This window comes from Anguilla anguilla, chromosome 3 (genome assembly GCF_013347855.1).
Source record: "Anguilla anguilla isolate fAngAng1 chromosome 3, fAngAng1.pri, whole genome shotgun sequence".
Taxonomy (NCBI): Eukaryota; Metazoa; Chordata; class Actinopteri; order Anguilliformes; family Anguillidae; genus Anguilla; species Anguilla anguilla.
The window spans coordinates 2,328,250-2,355,567 of NC_049203.1; the positions used below are offsets into that span (position 1 = coordinate 2,328,250).

Genomic DNA, 27,318 nt, shown 5'->3' on the forward strand with positions numbered 1-27,318 from the left:
ACATATTATTTTTTGGGTCATTGGGACCCTAAGAAGTTGTAATATGTGGCTTCCCTGGTGGAAATTCCATCTTGTTTCCAGCCTGGTGCAGTTGGTTAACATAGTAAGCATGCTGGAAAGACATTGTCCAGCTGGTGAGCCAGGTTGATACAGACAACAGACCATCACCCAATTCCAGATGGTCTCCAGCCTGAACATAAGTTAGCTCCAGCTGGACTCCATCTTAGCCGCTGGTAGCTGCAATTTCCGCCACGGCTGTTTACGTCGCAAATACACTCTAGGGTTATAGAACAAATGGCTTTCAGATGCTCTGAATTACTCCACCGATTGCAATTTGATTGTCACTATAACATGTTCGTCACAACAATTTAAAAAACAAAACAAAACAATGTACACAGACAGGGTAAGCGAGTGTCTGGGTGGAATGGAATGATAGAAACGCATCAGCCCCCCTCCTGACATAACATTCCTATGGTTTTGTGAACTTCCTCTCACGCGGACAGGAAACTCGCATGAATGTACAAAGTAGAAGACTTCGTTTGCGGAGACGAGTAGATCAGGCTGATTCTAATAATGTATAGTGAACGATTTGCGCAAAAATGAACAGATCAATGTGACCGTAATTTAAAATGTTATGTTAGAACTCTGTGGTATGCGCATTTGCTTTATAAATACGACGACATGGTATATAATTTGAATATGTGTAAGTCCCATTTCAGCCCTTTTTCGTTGCCATATCATATTTCAGTCAGACCACTACGTTAATGCAGTATAAAGTAATAACTAGTTATTAATCTTCTACTCTGTAAATGCGAGAGTTAATACACGAATCCTCCAAACATTTATAATGATAGGGATAGGTTACGATTAGTAAAGGCTGTTGACCGTTGGCAAAATTAAAATATAGATCAGGGGTGCGCAGAAGCGCCAGCTTATGATTTCATATTGACATCTAATCTTAATAGTTCAATTAGCCTTTGTTCGACCTGACACTTAAAGGCATAATTTCAGCTGACGGTTCAGCATGTCGCCAGTGAAGGCATTTCCCCAAAGCTGAACCAGTATTAGTAACTACATGTTTAGTAAATTAAGCCAGACTAATTTCCGGAACAAAAATCTGAATTCATAACGTTCGTGAATTGCACGCTCAAGATGTAGACACTATATCCTCTGGTCTACATCAATACATTTCATTTAATAAAACTTGGATACGTGATAAACTAAATCTATAGCTATTTTCAAACAGAATATTTGGCACTTTTATTTTGAAAATCGCATCTCTTTGTGGTTACAGGAAGTATATATAGGCTATATTATGCATGTGATCTTTTTTAATCAAAGACTGTACACGATATTTTACAAAAATAAAGTAAAGGAAAATTGACCATGGAGATGTTCAATAAGCAAAAGACCCTGACAATGCGGAAAAAACTTATTGGGTAGGTTGCTTTTGCTGGCGAGCAAGCAGGACTAAATGCTTTGTGAATAGCGGTTTATAGCGGAATAGAAAGTTTAACCAACAAACCAATATTATACATTAGCCTACGGTGTTTTTTCAGAAGTTAACATGATGATAGTTAGGCTACTGTCATTACTGATATTCAAGTGGAACTTGTGTTTTCACCGATAAACTTACGGCAGTGGCAAGTCATTTTGTGTACCTGTCTTTTTTTGAAGGCAATCTTGCCGGCTTTTTTACTCGGGTGATCCAGTGAAGATAGTTAGAGCTCGCGGACAGTATTTATACGACGAGAATGGGACGAAGTACCTGGACTGCATCAGCAATGTTCATCACGGTAGGGGTTAAGTAAAAAAAAAAAAAAAATTTTAAGTGATGAAAGTTAGTCTCAATATAAGTGTCAGGAAGCAGGCAACGACCCAGACTTAACCATCAAGAACGTTTTTCTCGTATTTGAACTTTTTTGTATTATCATTATTTATTTTTTGTTGTAGCCTTTGTGTAATGGTATTTTAAAACCGTGAGAAATGCATTATATCAATAATAATAATAATAATAATAATAATATAGCCACATCTGGTCTATAAATTAATTGATATAATGCACGTGCGAAAAGTGAAAAACGATAGCATATTACGTCTAAAGGAGATAAATTGGAAACGTGTGAACTACATGTCCCAGTATTCTGAGCAGAAGTGACGTGTGCCGAAGATTCAAAACTAAAAAAGTTGTTGACTAGGTCTCACTAACATTTCTTTTTATAATTGTGGATTCCAATCTCTCCACTATTAATACAGTGGTGTAATTACACTGTGTTAATCCTTGTAGCTTGGACTAAATATAAAGAAATCATATGTGGCATCACGGATCAACAGCTTAGAAAACTGGCTGGGTTTTTATCTTCAGTAGACCATAGAAGGGGTCGCCCAAAAAAAAAAAAAAAAAAAAAAAAAAAAAAAAAAAACTTTTTATGATTATGATTATGGCACAAAACTGTTCTCTGACCTTTGATTGCACCAAACTGAAATTAATGATTAACGTATATAAGGTCACCAAGATTTAAGAAAGGATATTATGTTACATTTGTTTTGAAGAAGTTGTGGACAAATAGTACCTCTAAGTTGATTTCTTGTAACTGGGGGAGGGGGGGGGTATTGCATAACCTTTGACCTTTCCCTTCTGCGCAGTGGGGCACTGCCATCCAGCCATTACCAAGGCTGCGGCTGCTCAGATGGAACTCCTGAACACCAACACGCGTTTCCTGCACGACAACATTGTCCGTTACGCCGACCGCCTCGCCGCCACCCTCCCGGACAAGCTCTGCGTCTTCTACTTTGTGAACTCTGGGTAAAGCCCCACTCAACCGCCCCCCCCCCCCCCCCCCCACCCCCACCCCCACCCAAACCCCCAGCAGAACGTTTACATTCCATATGAAATTAGTTTGATTTCGGGCCACTTCCCTAAACCCTGTGGAAGCTGGTTAGCGGGGTCGTTTCTTGGGGGCTGGGCGGGCGACGTTCGGACGGAAGCTTCTCGGCGTGACGGGAGGGTCCCAGTGGGCGGCTTGGACTTGTGTAAACTCTCTGTTGTCCCGCAGGTCAGAAGCCAACGATCTTGCCCTGCGCTTGGCTCGCCAGTACAGCCGCCACGAGGATGTGATCGTGCTGGACCAGTAAGGCCCGGGGGGGGGGGGGGGGGGGGGGGGGGGGGGCGGGGGGGCGAGGGGCGAGGGGTGCGGGCATTAACACTTAGGCATGCTGTAAATTCGTACTCACAAGCTTTTCACTAACCATTTTATTGTAAACGATAAAGGCCCTTTGCAATCAATCCAAAACCACGATAAATTCTTTTATTCTCCACCACAGGAGAATTTGGGGCAGTGCAGTGCTTTTATATAGTACAGCACATTGCAGGAAAGTTTATTTTTATCCTAAAAGCAAAAAAGTTCCAATACTGCCCTCTACAGGAGGATGTGGTATAGGTCTTACATTTATATGTACTTACGTACAGTAAGTTACTCTGAATAAGAGCATCTGTTAATAGCCTAAATATGAATATAAACGGTCCTTTAAAGACCATGTAGTTTGCATGTTTCTTAATGGGCTACTAATCGAAAGTGAACTTCAAATGAATATGCACACAGAGGAGCCAAGCCATGATGTTTAAAGCATCTCAAGGGAACTGTGTTATTATTTTCCAGTTCATACCGTTGAAATAAGGAGCAAGTATACATCTTCACCTTGTGGCTTAATGAACAGTTAATGAAAAGTGATTATTACACAGGATCTTTACATTGTACTCACAGTTTACTCACAGTGTACTCACAGTTTACTCACAGTGTACTCACAGTTTACTCACAGTGTACTCACAGTGTACTCACAGTGTACTCACAGTAACCCCACCCAACTCCCCTGATTTCAACAGTACCCGTTAATCACAGATGTGTCAAATGTTTTTTGTTTTTTCTTCTTCCCCCTCACAAGTGCATACCATGGACATCTGACGTCACTGATTGACATCAGTCCCTACAAGTTCAGGAAACTGGGGGGGCAGAAAGAATGGGTTCACGTGGTGTGTAACTGTTTGGGGGTTCTCTTATTGCTATTTATTTTTTTGGGGTTTCTTATTGCTCTTTATTGCTATTTACCTTTTGGGGGTTCCCTTATTGCTATTCACTTTTTTGGCGTTCTCTTATTGCTATTCACTTTTTGTGATTCTTATTGCTCTCATTGCTATTTTTACTTGTTTATCACAGCTGCCTCTAACCAGGGACTGCTTCTGCCAGTGTCACCAGGGAAATGCAGAATCATACTGTGCATAATCACATAAAAACGCCAAAAGTAGTGTATGCAGGACTTGGTCAAAAAAGATTCACGTAATACATAATAAATCATAAATTCTTTATTTTCCTTGGTGAACTCATCTTGTATATATGATCAATCATGACTCTTGAGTTGTATATGCATTTCAACATAATACAGGACTATAGTGCATTCTAAAGTAAATATGTCACAGTAGATATAGATTTTATGAAGAGCATGCATGAGCGAACCATTTTCTAGTTACATAAAGGGTAAATGTCTTATTAGTTGGATTAGTTGGTTATTTTTCTCATTTTTTTATAAGCTCTCTGTTCCCTCACAGGCCCCGCTCCCTGACACCTATAGGGGGCGCTATCGGGAGGACCACCCAGACCCTGCCCAAGCCTATGCAGACACTGTGAAGGATCTGATAGAAGAGGTTCAGAAGAAAGGCCGCAAGGTGTGCACACGCTCAGTGCACATGCTCACTGCACATGCTCAGTGCACATGCTCACTGCACACGCTCAGTGCACACCCTCACTGCACATGCTCAGTGCACACGCTCACTGCACATGCTCAGTGCACAGGCTCACTGCATGAGGCGCCCATGATTATGTTACAACCAAGGTGCATCAACCTAAGCAGCACTGTAGTATGGCGGATAGGGAACTGGGTTTGTAACTTGGGTTTGAGTATCAAAGGTTGCAGGTTTGATTCTCATAGGACACTGCCGCTGTGCCCTTGACCAAATACTTAACCTGAATTGCTTCAGGATATATCTCGCTGTATAAATGGACACTATGTAAACAAAAACATTTTTTAAAGCAAAAAAGCTATGCAAGTCGCCCTGCATAATAGCATCTGCTAAGTGTCTCTAATGACCACCTCTAATGGAGACACTTGGATTAACCTGAAAGGTCTTTGCGCTTTTCCTTCTGCAGATTTCTGCTTTTTTCGTGGAGACTTTGCCCAGCGTCGGGGGCCAGATCATACCCCCCACCGGATACTTCCAGAAGGTTGCAGAGTAAGTATCGCTCCCGAACTGCCACCGCCGCGCTTGTGCGGACGTCTGGGCTGGCCACTGAACCAGGAAACCCCGTTCCGTACAGGGTGCAGCGCACACCACGGTGCGTGTAGAGATACGCCTGGCGCAGTTCTCTCACAGTGGTGAATGATACCTTTGACCTGAATGCTGTGAATCATTGACTCCTGAAAGCCTCACAATGGTACTTAGCACTGAAGACACAAGGAAGTGTAGTCAGCCATGGAAAACCACAACACAGCGGAACTGATAGTATAAGAGGACTGGCTGTTAATTACTCTGTGTAAAAGTGTTCTGTAGTAATTTTAATCATTTGATGAACGTCCCTCTAACATATTAACTGGATCTCCTTTCATACATCCCTTCAAGAGTAAATTTATAGCCTGATATTTATGCCAGATAATAAGAACAAATATACATAAGTGCTCCAATTCAAAATGAGGGGTTGGTTTTTTTTTTTTTTTTTTTTTTGAAATGCTACTTGCATGAACAAAAACTATGGGGGCATGTGGGTCCTTTTTTATTCGTAATATAGGTGTGTAAATATTTCATTCACCAAACTGTCCATGTAAAGCAAGGTGTTATGTTTAGTGTTTATGTGATTTCGGAGGGGGGGGGGGGGGCACTCAGAATTGCAGTGCACGGTCATGGTGCCGAAATGTTTTTACCTTGGGGGTGGGGTCCCTCCTCCTCTGCAGGCACGTGCATGCGGCGGGGGGGCTGTTCGTGGCAGACGAGGTGCAGGCGGGGTTCGGACGGGCGGGCACCCACTTCTGGGGGTTCCAGCTGCAGGGCGAGGACTTCTGCCCCGACATCGTGACCATGGGCAAGCCCATGGGCAACGGGCACCCGGTGGCATGCGTGGCCACCACGCAGGAGGTCGCCAGCGCCTTCACCGCCAACGGCGTGGAGTACTTCAACACGGTGAGCCGCGCCCGCCCCCACACCTGTGACCACCTGAGACCTGTGCTCTGTGAGGGGGGTATGGGTCAGTGCTCTGTGGGGGGGGGGGGGGTGGATCAGTATTCTGTGGGGGGGTGTGAGTCGTGTTATGTGGGGCTTTGAGTCAGTGCTGGGGGGGGGGGGTGAGAGTTCAGTGCTCTGTGGGGGGTGTGGGTCAGTGCTCTGTGGTGGGGGGGGTGGTGGGTCAGTGTGGGTCAGTGTGGGACAGTGCTCTGTGACGGGGGGGGTGTGAGTTAGAGTTCCGTGGGGGGGTGTGAGTCGGTGTCTGTCACTGCTCGTCTGTGTGTGTGTCCGTAGTTTGGCGGAAACCCCGTGTCGTGTGCGATCGGGCTGGCGGTTCTGGACGTGATCGAGGAGGAGAACCTGCGGGGGAACGCCAGGGACGTGGGAGCTCGCCTCCGGAGCCTTCTGCAGGGCCTGATGGCCAAACACCCCCTCATTGGCCACGTGCGGTACGGACACATTACATCACCGCCACGTCATTGGTCGAAAACAGCCAGCCAGTGGGGAAAAGGCAGGAGTGAATGAACTAATGAATCAGTGCATATATATAGCACTTTTCTGAACGCCCAAAGTGCTTTACAGTGATGAGTGGGAACACCTCACCCACCACCAATGAGTAGCCCCCACCTGGGTGAGGAGGATACTTTGAGACCTGAAGTTCTCATAATTTTAATAACAGCACCAGGATTATGGGTTTTGCGGACGCAGCCCAGAGTTACGGTGAAGCTACACATCCCACGACGAGGAGAGAATCTGTACTCACCTCCATTCTCATCGACGGGCGATTCTTTGCGTCTGCAAAGCATGCTGGGACAGCTGGCGATGCGAGGCAAGCCGGCGAATAGACCGGAAGGACGGGGAACATCGGCGCGATAGCCAATCAGATTTAAAAGATCCCGCATGTAAACTGTCGCATTAAAAAAATTTTTTATTACGCCCACAAGCGACCGACTGTGGGAGATGAGAGCGAAGCCAAGCGTGGTCTCCTCGTCGGAGGACGTGCGGCTTCACCTTTAGCGTCACCTGTACCGCCTGCCTCACATTTCCCCTTCCAGGTGTTATTTACTGTGGAGCCTCCAGACCAGGTCTCCACTGTGAAAGCGCTTGTCTATCTCAGCGCGCGTGCGTATGGACAGCAGAGCCAGCATTAGCAAGCGCCCGGACACACAGCTCGGCATTCCAAATTGGGGAGCAAATGGTGGAAAAGGCCCCCTGGCCCCCTCTCCCCCAAATTATAAGACACCCCCCCCTCCCCTCCTCTCCCCCGTGTGTTTTGCGCAGAGGCGCCGGGCTGTTCGTGGGGATGGAGCTGGTGACGGACCGGGAGAGACGCACCCCGGCCAGCGCGGCCGCCGCGGAGCTGGTGAACAGGTGAGGAAACGCCCGCGAAACGCGTCCCGCTACGTCACGCCGGGGGGGTCACACCGGCGCCTTCTCTGCACCCGTTACTCAAATCACGGCCCTCGAGGTCCAAGACCTGCTGGTTTTCCACCCTCCCTTTACCTGGGAGTCAGGTGTGAAGACACTCTGGCCAATCAGGGGCACTAATTGTTCAGTTAATTACCTGGGGGAAAAGAAAACCGGGGCTGGATTTGGATTTGAGGTCCAGATTTGAGTATCCACGCTCTACACGTCTTAAAGACATTTTTAAAGTGTGCATTTACACGCGCAAATAAAACCAACAGCCCAACAGATCAAGCAGCTGGTGCGCCCAGGCACGTGAAAACTCTGGTTAAAGTCCATTTGTGGAAGTATAACCCAACGGTTAGAGAACTGGGCTCGGACCCGATTCCCAGGTGGGGCGCCACTGTTTGTACCCTTGATGAAGGTACTTAACCATCGGTAAAATGGCCAGAAGCACAAACTGTGCAGTCTGCTGAAGCACTGGAATGAAAGCGTTTGGAAATTGATCGTGTTTTTGGCGGGGCGCCCTTGAGGTTAGGAAGCAGTTTAAATGCCTTTTAAATGCCGTTGCTTCTCCACTCACCCCACCCTGATCGAGGACCGGTTACGACCGGGGGGGGGGGACCAAACGAGCGGAATCTCAGCCCCGGGGGGAGGATAGCGAGTACAGCATTACTGCCCCCCAAGGCCCGATTTTAGAGTCACTGGCCTGGCCGTTTTCTAGAAGCTTCCATCGGCTGCACGCACGCGTGCGCACTCCGAGCCGAGCTCGCACTCGTTAACCGAGGTCCTCCGACTTTCAACCAGGATGAAGGAGGAAAGGATCGTCCTCAGCACGGACGGACCCGACGAGAACGTCGTCAAGTTCAAACCCCCGATGTGCTTCAGCGCGGCCGACGCGGAGCTCGTGGCTGAGAAAATAGACCACATTCTCACAGGTGAGACGCACCCCCCCCCCCCCCCCCTGCAACCCCCCCGAAAAATCGCCAAACAACCTGCATTTTAACTGCATGCACTTGCGGTGTGAATGCATCCTAACCAGCGTTCCATACCTTGTGTGTTCAGGTATGGAGTCGGAGAGACAAAAGACAGGAGACCGCGTTTGAGGTTCGTAATATCCTGCAGATTGCAATTTAATTGCAACAGACATGTTACAAAATACTTGCATTTCAAAGTACCAGAGGTAGTAACTGCTGAATTCCCTACTCCTCCTGAAGGTGGCGCCAAATGGTTAAGTGCAGATGCAAACAGAGATGTGGGGGGGGTTTCAGACCATCAAATTCATCCAACTAAAAGCTACACACTGTCTGTTCCAGAAGGTTCCTGACCAAGGCAACTTGAAATTGGGCTCCCAACCCCTGGCTGCCGCCTCCACAGAGCAGATTGGTGCATTAAGACATTTGCCAAGAGGGTTTATGATCATTTTTTTTGTATGAATTCAATCACAGTATTAATGAAGTATGAACCACTCCATACAATGAAGTGGCAGAACTGGAAACTGCACACCAGAGATGTCAGTTAATTAAACGGGTTAACCCATAATGCTTTGCTTCTCTGAGTTCAAGACCTTCACTACTCCTCAGGTGAATCAGAGGCTTACCTGACAGAACCCAAGGAGCCATGTCTTTGCAGTAAGAGCTAAGTGCGCCTGAAGAGCAGGTACACCACTGAAAGCATACAACCCTTACAGCAGGTTCACACCATCACGCACCCCCTACCTGAGCAGAACACTCTGCCATGTTTCACAGGTACAGGCACAGCACGGTACACATTCTGTGTTTATCTTGTGGGACAGGGTCACCTCACACAATGTGTACATTCAAATTGCGATTAAAAGGCCGTTTCTATGGCTGCACGACAGAAGCTGGGTTTTTCCAAACATACGGTAACTTGTGTCCAGGGCCTGCCGATGTTAACCATTGATGCGCATCGTGGGTAAAAAAAACAAATCTAAACCAGAAAGGAGTCTAGATGCATGTTACATTAAGGAGAAAAAAAGAGAAAAAAAAAAAAAGGAAAAGATCAAGCTCAAGATAATTTGCTCCAGAATCCCCATTCCTGCGTTGCTTTTAAAAGCAACGCCTAATCAGGCTCTTTAAGTAGCAACAAGTTGTTAAAACCCCACAGTAACCACTGGTTTTTAAAAAAGGAAAAAAGAGCCATTATCAAAAAGGCATAATTGGTAACAACCACAAAACCATTACGGGTATTGATAAATAAAAAGGATCCACACGTATAATATAAACCAAAAAGTTTATTTCTAACAATTTGCCCAAGACACTAGAGGAATGAGTTTCCAGAGAGAGGGGGGGTGCCCTCCTGCATACACATAGCTGACGGTTATAAGTTTAACGCTATCAAAGCCACTTTCAATTGCAGACAAAAAAAATTTAAAAATAGTTTTGGTAAAACTCCTTAAAAGCCAAAAGGAAAGAAAAGGGAAAGCTGATTTGCCCTCTACTAGTCGACTGCTGACATTCACTTGACAAGCGTACAGTGAAATCTTTGATTTAAGTCTTAATCCCTTTTTTTTTTTTTTTAATTTTTTTTTTTTTTTTTTTTTAAATCTTACCCAGTCCCCACAGGTCTGTTGCCATGCAACTTGCAGACGCTCGGCACAAGGAGAAAAGGAAATGAAAACTAAAAGTCTAGAAACACCAAAGGAAAAAAAAAATAAAGAAAAAAAAATTCATCGTTTTTATTTCCAGAGCACTTGGCTGCTCCGATCTCGTCTGTGGTAGACATGTAAAATACAACCTTACAATACATTAGATTCAAAGGTACCAAAAAGTACAGTAAAAATAACACTTCCATCTCTGGAAATGTGTATGGACACAAAAAAAAAAACAATATAAAATAAAAAGTGGAAAAGTGACATTTGCTTCCCCATATCCTCACTTGATCTGTACAAATGGGGGCAACGAGTCTAATTCTGCCAACTCCAAAGGATAGTCAGACCCCCGCGTTCGATGTAGCTGGACCTCAGGCTCTTGCTCTTAATTACTTTAGTCCTTGAAAGAGGAGGAGGAGGAGGAGAAATTAAATAACATTTTGCAAGCTGCTTGCACGCAAAACAAATGCTGACAAAATGCACGAAAGAAAAAAAAGGAAAAGAAAAAAGAAAAAGCAAAAGTTTAATAAGCATGTGGAAAGACCAGAAGCATCAGACAGGGTTAATTATGCTTGTTAGTGACGAATCCCTCGAAAGAGAGGGAAATCAGGGCTTAGAGGAGCAACTAACTTTCATACAAGCACTTTAATTTCCCCAAATAGCACAAAGCCCCACTGCCGTAACATGGCCCACCATCTTCTCAACCCTTATTGATCAAGTAGTGTTTGTAGAGATGCAGCTTTTTTTTTTTTTTCCTTTTTATAATTATCGTTTTATTTATTTATTTTTTTAAATATGCACTTCCTACGGCCGAAACAGCACCGAGCTCGTGTGGCAAGTCAAGTTTAACAAAGGGCATGGGAGAATAAACACTGGACTTGGTGACATGGGAACAGAATCTCTCTTAAAGATTACTGCACGTGATGCCCCGCCCCACTCCGCTCCCCCCCCCCTCCTCCAAAAAACTGGAAAACACGATCCGGATTGGAACGATCAGACATGAGGGAAATTTGGCGCTTTCCAAAGCGTTGACAAGCGCGAAACGGCTAAGCTACATCATACCACCATACACGATGCCAAAATGCATACCTGCACTACATGTGATCAGTATGGCTTGTAGCTACTCTGGTGGCCTCCACGTCTCGGAGTTTTCCCATAGCTTGTATTGCCCTGGTCTGCAGGATGAGAGAGAGAGGCCTGAGTGCTTTTGTGCAAAAAGACAAAATTAAAAACAACTGGCAGGTAAAACGGCTGGCGGCAGAGCACACTCACTGTAGTCGTATCCGCCGCCGTAGCCATAGTAACCCGCGGAGTAGTCGTAGTTTCCGTAGCCGCCGTAGCCGCCGTATCCCTGCTGGCCACCGTAACCGTAGCCTTGGTTACCATAGCCCTGATTCCAGTAATTGTTGTAGCCCTGGTTCCAGTTCTGGTTCTGGCCTGGAGAGGAGAAAAAGAAAAGGGGGGCGTGTTCAGCCACAGGTCGAGCGCCAAAACCGATCCAAAATCATCCAGGGGGGCACCGGGACACTTACTGCCACGACCCCTCCCTCTTCCGTAGCCACCTCCGCGGCCGCCAAACTGCTGCTGCTGATACACCTCCTTGGGCTGGGCGATTTTTATCTCACACTGGAAGAAGGCGGCGGCACCGTTAGACAGAACAGAGCGCGTGCAGCTTCCCGAAATAAGCAATTTAATAAACACCGAATAGAACGTGCAACTGTAAAAACTACCAAATGGAACTATGCAATCAGTTAACTTTAAAACACACACACACACCTAACACATTAAAACACACACACACACCTAACACATTAAAACACACACACCTAACACATTATCTAATGGATATTATGCATTACACCTAAAGAGCACAATGATGAAGGGAAAAAATGAAAATATACATACAAGGCCATCTTTTCCGTTTGTTACCTTGCTTCCACTAACGTTATGGTATTTCTTTTCAAGAACTTTTTTGACAGGAGATTCTTCTTTGAATGTTATGAAGACAAACCCCCTCCTCTTGTTTGTTTTTGGGTCCATTGGAAGCTCAATGGATTCAATCTGCAACGCACACAAACGAGGGTTAGAAAATCTCGGCGCAGTTTTTTTAAAAAGTCACTCCACAGTAAAATACAAACAGAGATCAGAAAATTAGGCGATTAAACTGCATGGGGCGCAGTTGCACACAATCTGAAAAAGGGACCCAGATATAGGCAGAGGACCCATTCTGCAAGCTGATCCCATTTCAGCAGTTAGTCGGCCTAAATGGTTATACTGAAGTAATGCGGAATCTGAGAAAATACTCTTATTAGACCAGCATGTGAAGACATACAGTCCAGATGAGTGTACATTATACAGTAAATCTATAGCAGCTATGCAATGCCAAAGACACATCCAGCAGGAGCGACTGACCTCTCCAAAGGTTCCAAAATACTCCCGGATTTTTTCCTCTGTTGTTTCAGGGTTCAGACCACCTACAAATATTTTCTTGACTGGTTCTTTTTTCATTGCCATAGCCTTCTTTGGGTCAATTTGCCGTCCGTCTAGCCTGTGTTCCTTCTGTTCGAGTACCTGATTAAACAGAAAACAAAAATTAAATAAAATGGTGCCATAGTGTCAACTTATTAAATTATTGACAATCACAATCCTGTACGGCTGACGTATAGAGTCAAATCTGGAATATTGAGAACTCACCTTCTCTACACTGGCGGCCTCTTTGAAGAGAATAAACCCAAAGCCTCTTGACCTCCCGGTGTTGGGGTCCATCTTTATGGTGCAATCTGTGACTTCACCGAACTTTGAGAAGTAGTCTTTAAGATCCTTCTTACTGGTGTCCCAGCTAAGTCCACCAACAAACATTTTCCTGAAAAGAGGTGGGGTACATTACACGACGCGCCTGAACGACAGGATCTGGTAAACAACGTGTGCACGACTTGTTCGCCATGCGAAGCTGTCTTTGTTCGGGTGAAAAAAAGCACACACTGGGAAAAGCACACCCATATTAACAGCAGTCAAACTAAAATAGGGGGGGGGGGGTAACTGTTGCAAACCCACAACCCTAGCGCCCATCCCCCCATTCAAGCGGCACATGGCGCCAACAAAGACGGCAAGAACAAAGGCGATTCCCCGGCCGCAAACCTTTCATGCACAGCTCTGTTACATAAACCGCTCTTATCCTATGCGCCGAAACATTCCTGTTGCGAGAGTTTCCCCCCCTCAACCCAAATACTAGCACTTTACAGCGTACTTACCCCGCATCTTCCTCGCTCTTGCTTGCGTTGATCTGGCCTCCCTCCGCAGCACCGTTCTGCGAGTCCCCCTCCGCCGTCGCGTCCTCCGCTTCGGCTTCGGCTTCTGTTTCCCCCTCACCCTCGCCCTCGCCCTCACCCTCCGGTTCGGCCTCTTCTGTCCCTGCCTCTGCCTCTATCTCTGCCTCTGGTTCTACATCTGCCTCTGCCTCTGCCTCTACATCTGCATCTGCATCTGCCTCCGCTTCTGCTTCTTCTGCATCTTCTGCTTCTTCTTCTTCTTCTTCCTCGGCAACGGCTTCGGTCTGTTCCGTAGTCTCAGCTCCGTTCAGGTCCTCCTCCTCTTCGTGGCCATTTTCGGAGGTTTCCATGAATTGCTGCTCGGTATCAGACATGATGGTACTGTGAACCCCTTTATCTGTAACAAAAGAAAACGGGGTTGAACCCAAAAACGAGCACGATTCAGCTAGCTGCACGGCCACTCTTTTTAAAATGTACATGCTAGCCAGCTCGTTAGCCTTGTTGTGCATGGTAACCTAACGTTAGCCGCTATCGCTATCACCATTTTGCCCACAAGCAATCACACTTAGAGCCTCAAAATCGGTACGTTTTGAGCATTAATTACATATGTGATGTGTACGATGCTTCGTAAAGCAGTTTGCTTTTGTTCCGTAAGCATACTCGTAGTTGCACAGACATGTATAAACTGCTTAACTAAACAATGTAAGTTAGCCAGCTAGCTAACTCGCTTACGTAATAACCAATTTAGCCAGCTAGCTGGCCGAAAGGCCGCGTTCGAAGCAAGTTCTATTATGGATAAACATCACCGCGGTGAAGGAGGCCCGCGCATAATTCCGAATTGTTCGTACGGCTTCCGGAAACAATTAATTGCTTAATTAATTACAATTATATTTAAGACAAAACAGGCAAAAAGCCGCTTACTGCTCTAACAATCGAAGACCGCTCTCCAAGATGGATTCTCCCTTACAATGCCAACTCGTGGCAGACTTTATACCACCGGATAGACCACTGCTTTAATAAAGAAAGTCTCGATTTGGTACTTGGTATTGTCAATCATTATGACCATGTCTTTCGATTGGACTGCGTCCCCAAGCACCCGCCCACAGAGCGCTTTGGTTTACTGTGTTTTTATTTAAAGTGTTTGGGATCCCTTATAACTACGTTATAAATTTAAATGCCTATTAACCGTCATCTTATAAACGAATTGAATTCAGATTTTTAGACCAAAAATCTTGCACGTTAACATCCCATACCTCCTTATATGTCGTTTCTTTTGTAGGCTTGCTGGCCGGACGTATTACAAATGAAAATGGCTACCACTACCATGTTACACATGGGATTTCAAGACTAGCTACACGCCCATTTTCAGTTCTAGCCTACAAGATGAACTTGTGAGCTGTATCGGGCAACTATGTTCTTTTTGCGATGTGTGGGCTACCTTAAGTACGTTTTCAGCCCACCGAAGACGACAATGTTCTGCATTATGAAAGACATTATTTGCTGTTAAGTTGTATCCAAACTTATTCATTGAATACGGACGGACAGAGATGTAGCATGTAGATGTAACTACACATTGTTTTAACCATGACCGGTTGTCTTACAGTATCCTACTATAGTGCAGAAACAGAAACATTACTTTAAAATACAGTACCGAGTGAAGTCACCTATGTCCTGGCTTTCAACAAATAAATTATGCTAGTCTGTACGTTTTGAGAACCGAGAAACCTAGCTTCCTTGCTAAATTGAAAAAAAAATGTGGAAGAGCACAACCTGTACAATGGACATGCGCATTACTGGCTGAAAGAGGGAAAAGGAACGTACTGTTCCCACGCCGCTCTCGGTCATTTCTGCAAACCAACTTTCTCGTATACAGAGTTACAACTAACTAAACTATTCCACATGGCGCCGCAAGTTGTGTGCACCCGAAAATTATCTTGACTGAATATGATTAAACTGATTGTTCACCTTGTTGTGTCTTCTTGTTTTGTGTAAATATATCTCGAGGCTGTTTACAGTAACTTACAAACTTTCACAGGCATGATATCCAAGAAAATACATTTAAGGCTTCCAACACAGGTCGGAAATAATTTGCATGCATTAGTAACAATAAGGCTGCTTGGATTTTCAAGTTATTCCTAAAAAATGTAAATATTTTAATGTAAAATATGAAACTATTACACTGCATTGTATTCGTACTCGATTTTGTTTTATTTAAAATTCATATTTAGTTTGTTACCATTTAGATTACGACACTGAATTCCGTCCCTGGTTTCTCATCCCCAGACAACTATCTTATATAACACATATAGTCCTGTGTAAAATGTGCCTTCACGCTCTTATACAAGAACATTAAATCATCGTTAATATAGTGATGAGAAAACGCAAACATGAAGTCTTCTCAGTATTCTTATTGTAGTACAATTGTTCAGTCTTCCAGTTCTCACTGTGTTATAGGCCAGTTGTCAAGTCTTCCCAGTGTCCTCAGTCTATTATTAACCTCTGCCAGGCCATTTGGTCAGTTTGAGACCCCACAATTCTGTTGTGTATTCCACAGGAACACCTTTCCAGCAAAATACAGCGTTTCCAGACACACACACACACACACAAACATACAGAGGAGCTTCCCTGATCAGTGCCATTAAAATGCAAGAGCACCTGTATGATAAATCTTTTTTACTAGCTGAACCTTTACTTTACCTTGTCAAAGTAGCTTCACATTTGATGTGAAGCCATCTTGTCATACTGAAGTTGAGAGCACTCTTCTTACATTCACACCATTTCATAGATGCTTCTACAGTATAACAGCATCTACCAAATTGTGTGAATGCAAATATGACTTTAACTCTTTCCTTTAAACTCCATATACAGAATCTGTGCAATGAATGTAAACCTGAAAAGCTGCACTGCTTTCGTAAATGCACCAATTCCTAAAGGTAGAAACTGAAATGTGTGAATTCTTTGCTGTTGTCTTGTTTTAATACTTGTTTGCATTCTCAAACGGCCAAGGGATATTTTTTTAAAAAGATTCTTGAAAAAAATTTGCAAAAAAAAAAAAAAAAAAAGCCTGTATCAGCTTTCTCACTTGGCCAAACGCCAGGTTTTCAGTGGGCGGGGTTAACTGGGTGTTAGTTATGTAACAAAAACTGTAAATCCAGTGAGATCGTTTCCACATGTAATATGTAAATGATGCGCTTGCCACTTTTGTGCAGGTAAGGCAAGCTAAGTTGAAAATGCCTAAGCAGTGACCCTTCGCAGAAAGCAATATCCTTTTTTCTTTTCACAAAAATGAAGCGAACTAATTCCACGTTAAACTACGCGGTCGTTCCCGGCACTGTACTTCCCTCTAGGGCTTTCAACACACTTGTTCCTGGTTTTGGTTATACACTTTGTTGTACGTCGCTGTGGATAAGAGCGTCTGCCAAATGCCTGTTATGTAATGTAACTACAATAAATGGGTTTTGTTTCTGTACCCCACTGACACTGCAATATTACAATAACCCGTACAGTTAGTATTTGCAGTGCCAATTTTCTCCTGGAACTTGTCGTAGAATGCCATGGATCGGTAAGTAGGACTACCGTTAGCTAGCCACAATTAAATAGCTTTCAAGCGTAGACATGTGGAATCAAAGACTTTCTTCATTCTGGTGTAATGACTGGAGTTTGAGACTCTGATAGAGTGTAATGTTAGAGTCAATAGCTCAGTGTTACAATGTTATTATGCACTGAATGAACTTCAGGTGCCCTGCGATAGATTGCCGGTCTGTCCAGGGTGTATTCCTGCCTCTCGCACAATGTACGCTGGGATAGGCTCCAGCACCCCCCGCGACCCTGCTCAGGATAAGTGGGTCTAGATAATGGATGGATGATCTTCAGGTTTAGCTATACAATGGTAAAGCCCAGTTTATGTTGCTTTCTCTCATTTTGTCTGGTAGTGTACAGTTACTACTCTAACCTAGCTAGCGATGAGGGATGGTTTGCATATGACGCGTTTTAGAGATCTGAATGTTAATGAGCGGAGGATACATGCCCACTCTGTCCTTGTCTACTGAACAGGCCACAATAATCTCATAGTGTTGATTACAATTTAATGGTTATAATTGGGTTAAAAGTTCAGTTGCCTGGACCTTTAAGCTCTCCTGTTGTCGGGACAACACATCACATACAAGGCGTGCAGAAAATGCTATTTGTACACTTTTCTTCCTATGGGGCTAACACAAGTGTAACACATACTGTACTTTCAGTTAATGCACAGTCATATTACAATACAAATCTGACAGGCAAGACACCTGTTGCATTGAGTATAGCATCGCAGACTTTTGAAAAATATATTTTATTTGGTTTTTTGGAAACCATTCCTTATAATTTAAAAATGAATCCTCTCTTCATATAACTGTTGCTCTCACGTGTGGCTTACTGTTTTTGCAGATCTTTCCAGTCTACTGTGTTTCTTCTGTCGTCCCAACATCAGACACTTTAGGCTTGTTGGGATTGTTCTCTACCAGCCAGCCCGCCAGCCAGGTCTTTTGTAGAAGGGGCGAAAAGTCGAAAAGGAAATGCATGATTAAATTAGAATCCACAGGCTGAATAAGATCTGAACCAGGTAAAAAAAAAGGTAAGTTACTCACGAAAGGGTCTGCTGGTTTCCACTTGCAAAGCTCAGTCAGGCCAGCTAGCAGCGTGGGGTTGACAAACCTGCTCAGGTAGTCTTTGGCTGACTCGCCCTTAGGAATGGGCTCAATCACAGCTGAGCGGAAGCAGAGGGATCGCACAGTGAAAACTGCGCATTCACACAGGCCTCTTCACAAACTCGGCACTTTATGTAATCATTAAATACGAAAATACAATTTAAAATACTGTCTAGGGACTGTGATCAACGTGCATGTAATTACATCCAACTTGGTGCATCGTATAGGTCTTGGGACCGGCAAATCAAGCATCAAACAAAAGCGTTGTTTTATGTTTAACCGCTAAAAGTACTGAAACATAATACATGAATCTGATCATTTTTAGGAAGTAAATATTATATAAACAAATCAACATGAACTTATAACACATAAGTTTGTTTTCATATTTTAATAGAAAGAAACTTTTTTAAATTTTTATTTTAGTGTACTGTACTCACAGCTGGGAAACATGAATTTTATCTCCCTCTCCATGGCAGAGAAGCTCTCGCTGCCGTGCACAGCGTTCCGCAGGTCTGAGGTGCCATATCTGGCCCGGAGGCTGCAGCAAGAGACCAACACACACACACACACACACACACACGCACACGCATATGCATACACACACATACACGTATACACATACGCACACACACGCACACGCACACACACATACGCACACGCATATACACATACGCACACACACGCATACGCATACGCACACACACACGCACAGACACACACGCACACGCACACACACACACGCACACACACACACGCACACACACACACGCACACACACACACGCACACGCACAGACACACACGCACACGCACACGCACACACACGCACACACACACACGCACACACACACACGCATATGCATACACACACACGCACACACACACACGCACACGCACACACACACACGCACACACACACACGCACACACACACACGCATATGCATACACACACATACACGTATACACATACACACACACACACACATGCATATACACATACACACAAGCACGCATATGCATACACACACACACGTATACACATACGCACACACATGCACGCACACACACACATACACGCACACACGCACACGCACACGCACATGCATACACACACATACACGTATACACATACACACACACACACACGCACACGCACACACACATGCATATACACATACACACAAGAACGCATATGCATACACACACATACACGTATACACATACGCACACACATGCACACATACACACACGCACGCATATGCATACACACACACACACACACACGCATGCACACGCACATGCACACGCATCAGCTGGACGAACGAATGCACCGTGTCATCCTACCGGCTGTGTGTGTCTCTCAGGTCTGTTGGGTAGGACTTGTTTCTGAGAAAACTCTATTGAGACTACATTTTTCACAGACTGTAAAAGTTTTTAAAAGAAACACACTGTGGTGCGCTGTCAAGTAAGACTTCAGACTACATGTCACATTCACGGCATTTAGCAGACGCTCTTGTCCAGAGCAACTTACACAGTTTACGTTCTTTTATGAACAATCAATTCATATGGCTGTGTATTTACGGAAACAATTCAGGTTAGATACCCCGACCGTTACAATACACTGCTGGCCCAGACCGAGGTGCATACATTGAAAGATCAGTGTCTATGTCCCCAAAAATGTAATGTACAAACATGGTGTGCTCTGATAAAGATGAAATCAGTGTATATTAAGACCACAAATGCAGTCTGCCAAAATATGTGAATCTTCAATCTTGTCTTTGGACAAACATTTTGAGCATGGGAGTTTGATTAATGCAGTTACAGTGGCATGGATGTTTATTAACGGATCTATATACCAGTGTGGGTGTGTCTCTCTGGCTTTGGAGACGTTGGCAGGTCCAATCATGGCCTTCCAGGATGCGATGCAGTTGTCCCGGGCCAGTACTAGCGCCATGATTGGTCCAGAGCTCATGAACGCGGTCAGGCTGGGGAAGAACAGTTTGCCGTACTGCTCTGCATAGAAGTCACTGCACTGCTCCGGACTCAACTGTAGTTTCCGCTTCTGTTAAATGAAAAGACAGGAAGACAGTTATGCTACTGTACACTGTATCTCCCCAGTGTCACTGTATCTTTGTCTATCTTTATAAACGATAAAGAGATTGATGAAAATTAGGGATTCAGAGTCCACACAAACATAAACTGTGTGCGTAAACTCAGATCTTCAAGAGTTAAGTATTTACCCTTGACATTACATTTTCTGTTAAGAAACAGTTCAATAATTACTATTCATCAAGTTAAATGCAGTCGTTCGTACAATTACAAGTACGGTTAAATTGGTCTGACCTGCAGGATAGTAAATCCCGATCGGAGAATGATGTCCTCGATTTCGTCTGCTTTGTGAACGGCGTCCGGTTTGATCAGTGCCAAGGTCCTTTCCACATAGATGTGAGGATGGGGCATCTGTTGCAGTGGCGTCTCATCCATCGTTCAGTAATACTAACGCGTGTTATACAAATGTCAAGCTGAAACAAACATAAAACGCTCATTTATAACGTACTATAATTACTTAATAGGCAAGTAACGTTAAAAAAACTAAAGATGTAGCCAGATAGCTCGCTTTACTTAGACTAGCTCTAACTTCGTTTTAGTCTGCCGTGTTAGCTGACAAACCAACGGTAGCTAAATCAACTAAAACTCATAGTCGGCTGGCAACATTCGTTCTTTCTTGCAGCGTGGAAATTTCAGTGAAATAAATAAATAAATAAATAAAATAAAGGGTTGAAAAGTTAATAGTCGAGTTACTTACCGAAACCTACTTCTTGGAGACCTATTTTAAGTATGAGTTGACATCGTTGCCTGGATACAAGCTGAGATCTACGGAAAGCCCTTTAGGTAAAACTTATATGCACCAAATAAGCACCTTCCGATAGATGTCGTGATCGCGCTAACTCTTTGAAATGGCTAATGTATTGAATAGCCCACATATTGAAAGATGTTTAATCTCCACCTCAGAAATGCACCAAACCACTCAAGTAAGCATTATTAGATCAATACATGATTAAAATTGTACAAAATATGCAATCAATCAACCTTCAACCTATTGAACTGTATGGTTAGGTTAAACATTTGAGGTCAGAGAACAGCACTTGTGACCATGATTCAGATGGTATATTTGCTCTTATTCAGGCAAATAAAAACATGATTTTGAGGCAACTCAACTAGCGGTACATTGAACAGGGACACAAAGTTTATAAGATAGATATTAAAGGTCTTCATTTCTTACAAGCATGAGACTTGTGCACATTCTGAAGTTGCCAGGTTTGCCTGCATAAAGTTAACTGTTTCAGAGATCAGCAGTGGTCATGGAGGGAAAATGTTCTCGCAGAATCTCTTACTGGCTTCTATTTTGTGTTCAGCCATGTTATTGAGAGGAGATGACAGTACATTCAATCAGATGATTGGTTTACAGAAAATCACTATGGTTTTAAATAATTTCTCATCTTTCCCACGTTTGTTCAGGCTGTAAGAGTAGTGTAATGGATCTTAAAGCTTCACACAGTTGTCAATATAAGACAATATTTTCTCCCTCCATTTTGTTTTCACGCCTCAGCTAAACAAAGAAACCACTATGCGCACCTTGAGTGCACACAAACAAGCTCTCCTCCAGTACACGAGCAGTTAGCTGACACTTTTCACTGTTAGACCGTTCACTACCTACACCGCACTTTGAAGAGTTCAAACAAAAAGACAATTAACCAATGTATTCTTTAAAGTTTTTTATTATTCAACACTGATAGATCCTATAAAAAAGACTTTATCGGGTTCCAATGGTGACCTGCCAAACTCTGATCAGGTTGTCAGTGTAGCCGGCAAACAGCGTCTGCAGAAAAAACAAACAAGCAAAATAAAAAATAAAAACCTTTAACACAGTGGCATTTCTCTAAACCAGAACATTCTTGCATTACTGCATGCACAGGAGCACTGCACTGAAATGCTTTTCTCTGGGAGTTTTGGCAGATGACTAAACTAATATGTCTATGAAATACCCCTCATATTCGCAAGACATATCCCAAGCGGAATTCAGGGATTTTTTTTTATGAATGGGTACTACAATCACAGAAAGTTCTGATGTCACAATGGCCGCAGCAGTCATGTGACCCATAAGCAATAGCAGAGCATGGGTGGGTCCACCTTACCTGTCCGTCAGCAGACCAGGCCAGTGAGGTGCACTGTGGAGGCTCCGCCTTGCTGTTAGTGCTGATCACTTCCTGTCTCAGCTCGTCAACAATGATCTTACCCTCCAGGTCCTGGAGAAGAGGGGAAAGAGAGAGAGGGGAAAGTGGGTGACAGACACACAAAATGAAATGCTGCACATTTTTTTAAACACATACAATCTTCACAATATACCTACACAAATTAAGATGAACTGTCCACTTCAAAACATGGGACGTGGAAGGGATGTGCAAAGAGTTTGTGTTTTAAGTGATCAGTAGGGGATGGTTCAATCTAGGTTCAACCTCTCAGAGGGGACTGCGCTCAGAAACAGCCTCTTTGTCATCATTTGAACTCAGATGGCATTGTCAGTTTCATCACCGCTGCTACAATGCGCGTGTATGTGTACACCCGTGTGAATGCCACATGGAGATGCATGCGTATGGTGTAATGGGGCTGTGCTGTCCTCTCTCACCCAGATCTTGATGCTGGGCCCGGTGGCGGCACACAGCCAGTAACGGTTGGGGCTGAAGCAGAGGGCGTTGATGATGTCACCGCTGTCCAAGGTGTACAGGTGCTTCCCCTCGTTCAGGTCCCACAGCATAGCCTGTCCGTCCTGTGGAGGAGAGGCCAGGTGAGGTTCCCATTCAACAGATACCAGACCGTGGGGCCCATCCACACACTGGAACAGAGCCTTAACAGACACCAGACTGTGGGGCCCATCCACACACTGGAACAGAGCCTTAACAGATACCAGACCATGGGGCCCATCCACACACTGGAACAGAGCCTTAACAGATACCAGACTGTGGGGCCCATCCACACACTGGTACAGAGCCTTAACAGATACCAGACTGTGGGGCCAATCAGTAATCACCTTTCATAACAAGGCTTCTTTTACAAACCGGCAAGCAACGCCGGGCGAATTCAGCATCCTAGAACAGACTACATAGTAAATGCTAATTAACTTGCTTACTGCTTGCAACAGAATAGGCAAGAAGAACCTTCTAGGAAAATCTACTGACCTACTGTGACATGAACACAGAGGAGATGCGTGTGGCAGCGTTTGCACTCAGAAACAGCCTCTTTATCATCACAGTGACACAGACGGCATAGTTTCATCATGGTTTCATGTGTCGCACAGAGCATTGCACACACACACGCAGCATGCCCTCTTCTGTAAGTCAGTGTGGACGGGAGTGTGTGTGTGTGTGTGTGTGTGCAGAGAACACACACACATTATCCTGCCTGTCTATTAAACACCACCGGCCTGAAAGAAAATGACTGTGTGCACCAGATCTATCAGTTTGCTTCAGTGCTCCAGTCCAGTGTTTTACAAAGTGCTTTCGAGGGGGCGGACGGAGGGTGAGGAAGCCTGTCCCTGGGAGTGAAAGAAGGACCTACCCCTATTGATCAGGAAGGCAGAATCACTGGCTGTCTTCAAGACTGAAAAACCACCTTTTCAGACACGACCTCAATGTTTAAAAATAATTATTCAACACTTCTCGAGGGACGCATCTGCACAATTCCAAACCGATCTGATCCTAGCTTCACTCATCTGCAGACCCAGTGGTGGTTTTCAAATACCATTTCATAAACTGAATCTACAGGAGCCCTGGCAACTCAGACCATTGACCTCCCCCCGCCTTCCCAGCATACCTTGCCACCGGAAGCACACAGGGAGCCGTCAGGAGAGACGGTGACTGTGTTCAGGTATCCGGTGTGACCAATGTGATTGGTCTTCAGCTTGCAGTTGGCCAGATTCCACACCTAGGAGCACAAAGGACCGAAAACATGTTGACAAGAGGACACAGATTCTACTGGGGTTCTGCGCATGCAGAACACACTATATAACTAAATGCAATATTCTCTCCCCCACACTGACAGGTCTACCAAACATCTCATCTCTGATTAAATAAAAACAATTAACCAAACGCAGCGCCGCGCTTGGCCTCCCATCATAATTGCAGGACTTGTCGTCACAGCCCGGGGGCTCAGGCGATAGGACCGTGAGTTTTGTAATCACCGGGACGGCCTTGCGCGGCGCGCGTTTCGGCAAAGCCGGGTTCGGAAAGGCAAACGGCGGCGCGGACGGCGGGAGGACGGGCTCGTACCTTCACCATCTTGTCCCAGCCGCAGGACACGATGATGGGGTTGCTGCTGTTCGGGGAGAAGCGCACGCAGGAGACCCACTCAGAGTGGCTCTCGTCCTGTGGAACACACGGGGGGGAGGTCAAAGGTTAGGTGGGTTACACTTCCTTCTTACCCTAACTCGCACATTTACCTTCACATATGACAAATATGAACTCTCAAAGAGCCACAGTAAAATCACCATCAGAATAAAAAAAGAAAGAAAAAAAGGTTAATCTAGTTTAAACCATTTTATTCAGTTGAGATTTCTAATGTTTTTTCCCCCCCTTCTTATATTGCCCACTACAGGAGGATTTGGCTTTGGCCAACTTGGGCTGTCAATCAGAAGTGAACTTTGATAGTCAACACAAAACAGTCAAACCAGGTCAGACCTTCAGTTCTTGTTTTAAAATGATGTTTTGGATCAAAAACAAATTTTCTGTCCATAATTTAATCTAATCAATCATCTATTTTATGGGATAATAAACATATTGATACGGATGAAAAATGACTGCAGATGGTCTTTAAGGCAGAAAATCACAGTACACAATAATAAATGTACTTGCACAGCACCTTTTACTACATGGATTGCAGCACAAAGTGCTTTACAGCACACAGACACAAAGCATGTGTAAAATATCCCTTCACGATAGCAATAAAAATAATACATTTCAACCCCTTCCACCCCATGTACTGAGGAAACTACAGTTCCCAGAATGCCCTTGCGTGGTCCTCTCACCTGGATGGTGTACTTGCAGACTCCCAGGGTGTTCCACAGCTTGATGGTCTTGTCGCGTGAGCCGGACACGATCTGGCGGTTATCGGCGGAGAAGGCCACGCTCAGGACGTCCTTGCTGTGGCCGATAAACTGCCGGGTGGAGACACCCCTGTTTGGACGTGCCAAAAATAAGAACAGGGGAATGAAGCTCCATCAACCTGCACTGCCCTCCAAATACTAAACTGACACCTCAGCGAACCGCAGGGGGGTGCCCCAGTCACAAATTTTACAGGGCTCCCTCTCACCCCCCCCGCCACTCACTGGGTCAGATCCCACAGACGAAGGGTCCCGTCCCAGGACCCGGACAGGGCGAACTGGCCGTCGGAGGAGATGACCACGTCGCTGACAAAGTGGGAGTGGCCTCGCAGCGCCTTCTGCGGGATTCCGTAGTTGGTCTCGTCGCGGGTCAGCTTCCACATGATGATAGACCTGTCTACACACCCGGGGACAGGCGCGCAAGCGTGTTGACAAGAGGACACAGATTTTACTGGTGTTCTGTGCATGCAGTGTCATGATACTACATAACTAAATGCAATATTCCCTCCCCAACACTGACAGGTCTACCACACATCTCATCTCTGATTAAATAAAAACGATTAACCCAACGCATCGCTGCGCTTGGCCTCCCATCATAATTGCAGGACTTGTCGTCAGAGCCCGGGGGCTCAGGCGATAGGACCGTGAGTTTTGTAATCACCGGGACGGCCTTGCGCGCGATTCGGCAAAGCCGGGTTCGGAAAGGCAAACGACCGTGCAAACGGTCTGGTACCTCGTAGGCCAGTACACACAGTACAGGCCAGTGCCCAGAGCACGGACCAGTACACACAACTAGAAGCTCCCGAAAACTGACTGACACGTACTTAATCAGAACGTCACCTCGTTTTGAATTTTGGCCAGCCTGCTACCCATTTTTGCAGTTACCAAGGCTCCCTCTGTTGGTTTAACTTTGCCTTTTAATGGCAGAGCCATGGCCTTTTCGCACTATAAAAATCTTCGACAACAGTAGACTGCAAGAGCGCTGGGTAACAACTCTACTGCAGAAGTCGGTAATTCCGGATATTAAGTCGGATATTACACCGGTGGAACCGATACAGTCTCCGAGAGATTTCAAAAATTCTTAATTATAACACGTGCTTACGCCACATCGGATGGACGAGCAAGAAGCATTTGACGTTAGCAAGCCAATCACAGTACTCAAAGCTACGTAGTCAGAATAGAAATGGTTACAAGCGACAAACCACGTAGCAATGCTGGCTTTAAAAATGCATCAAAGAATACTTAAATGTAGTCACGCAAGCGACTAGTTTATAAGTGGCAATGCTAGCTAACCCTAGCCACAAAGTCTGAGAGAGTATCCGGCGCAATGATGGCGGCGGCCAGGTTACCTCTTGAGGCAGACAGAATCATATCGGGAAATTGAGGGGTCGTGGCGATCTGGGTGACCCAACCATTATGGCCCTTCAGGGTCCCCCTCAAAGTCATCTGCTCGGTCATTTTGAGGAAGGTAAATGGTGCCTTTAAGTGAGGATGGAGTCGGATTAAGACGGAGGGCCACAGACGCCCTGTTCCTCTCGCAATCAGGCACAGGAAAAGAGGGAGACGTGACCCGGAAACAGAAATAAAAGAGCGGCGGGGGTCAACGTGCAGCAGCATGCTGGGAAAAATAATTCGAGGGCAGATCAGATCTGTCTCCTCTGTGCACCGACCTGAGCTTGTTCATGGTCTTCTGTGGCGTTGTAGATGAAATGTCGGCAATATAACTAGTGAAGATTTGTGTTTTATTTTATGATAAATATACTTAGTTTTTAAAAAATCTCAAACAGCATATATTCCACTATGGTGAAACCAAAACTACAAGGAATACTAATTAAAACATTTTCACTGAACTATGAAATATGTTTTTGTCATCCAAAACACTTTATGCCAAACAGTTATGTTTTATGTCTATTGACCCGCATTCC

General features: G+C 44.8%; 4 protein-coding genes across 8 annotated transcripts; 1 reads left to right on the forward strand and 3 right to left on the reverse strand.

Annotated features, from left to right (window-relative positions):
• The first annotated feature begins 977 nt into the window (after window positions 1-977).
• Window positions 978-9,686, forward strand: phykpl (5-phosphohydroxy-L-lysine phospho-lyase). 2 transcript variants are annotated; one of them, XM_035408735.1, is made up of 13 exons: window positions 978-1,439; window positions 1,678-1,796; window positions 2,647-2,806; window positions 3,057-3,131; window positions 3,943-4,030; window positions 4,604-4,720; window positions 5,202-5,284; window positions 6,001-6,226; window positions 6,563-6,717; window positions 7,550-7,639; window positions 8,480-8,610; window positions 8,738-8,779; window positions 8,989-9,686. In XM_035408735.1, exons 1-12 carry the CDS (start codon window positions 1,387-1,389, stop codon window positions 8,776-8,778), a joined length of 1,338 nt encoding a protein of 445 aa, XP_035264626.1. In that variant the 5' UTR covers window positions 978-1,386; the 3' UTR covers window position 8,779; window positions 8,989-9,686. The 2 variants fall into 2 exon arrangements, with proteins under 2 accessions (XP_035264626.1, XP_035264627.1); XM_035408736.1 differs by having other exon boundaries at window positions 8,992-9,686.
• Window positions 9,687-9,906: 220 nt separating this feature from the next.
• Window positions 9,907-15,118, reverse strand: LOC118222845 (heterogeneous nuclear ribonucleoprotein A/B-like). 4 transcript variants are annotated; one of them, XM_035408738.1, is made up of 9 exons: window positions 14,806-15,118; window positions 13,535-13,949; window positions 12,978-13,146; window positions 12,696-12,854; window positions 12,189-12,344; window positions 11,816-11,909; window positions 11,556-11,720; window positions 11,373-11,458; window positions 9,907-10,683 (listed from the first exon to the last, which is right to left on the reverse strand). In XM_035408738.1, the coding sequence occupies exons 2-8, from the start codon at window positions 13,924-13,926 to the stop codon at window positions 11,388-11,390; spliced, it is 1,206 nt and encodes a 401-aa protein (XP_035264629.1). In that variant the 5' UTR covers window positions 13,927-13,949; window positions 14,806-15,118; the 3' UTR covers window positions 9,907-10,683; window positions 11,373-11,387. The 4 variants fall into 4 exon arrangements, with proteins under 4 accessions (XP_035264629.1, XP_035264630.1, XP_035264628.1 ...); XM_035408739.1 differs by lacking the exon at window positions 14,806-15,118 and adding an exon at window positions 14,474-14,625 and having other exon boundaries at window positions 12,213-12,344; XM_035408737.1 differs by lacking the exon at window positions 14,806-15,118 and adding an exon at window positions 14,474-14,625.
• A 2,494-nt stretch (window positions 15,119-17,612) lies between these two features.
• On the reverse strand, window positions 17,613-21,140 carry nme5 (NME/NM23 family member 5). The gene is made up of 6 exons (XM_035408742.1): window positions 21,044-21,140; window positions 20,581-20,759; window positions 20,094-20,299; window positions 18,675-18,775; window positions 18,178-18,296; window positions 17,613-18,072 (listed from the first exon to the last, which is right to left on the reverse strand). Exons 2-6 carry the CDS (start codon window positions 20,719-20,721, stop codon window positions 17,989-17,991), a joined length of 651 nt encoding a protein of 216 aa, XP_035264633.1. The 5' UTR covers window positions 20,722-20,759; window positions 21,044-21,140; the 3' UTR covers window positions 17,613-17,988.
• An 858-nt stretch (window positions 21,141-21,998) lies between these two features.
• LOC118222846 (receptor of activated protein C kinase 1-like) lies at window positions 21,999-26,970 on the reverse strand. The gene is made up of 8 exons (XM_035408741.1): window positions 26,743-26,970; window positions 25,619-25,790; window positions 25,319-25,466; window positions 24,564-24,659; window positions 24,109-24,219; window positions 22,925-23,065; window positions 22,434-22,544; window positions 21,999-22,117 (listed from the first exon to the last, which is right to left on the reverse strand). The coding sequence occupies exons 1-8, from the start codon at window positions 26,849-26,851 to the stop codon at window positions 22,052-22,054; spliced, it is 954 nt and encodes a 317-aa protein (XP_035264632.1). The 5' UTR covers window positions 26,852-26,970; the 3' UTR covers window positions 21,999-22,051.
• Window positions 26,971-27,318: the final 348 nt, after the last annotated feature.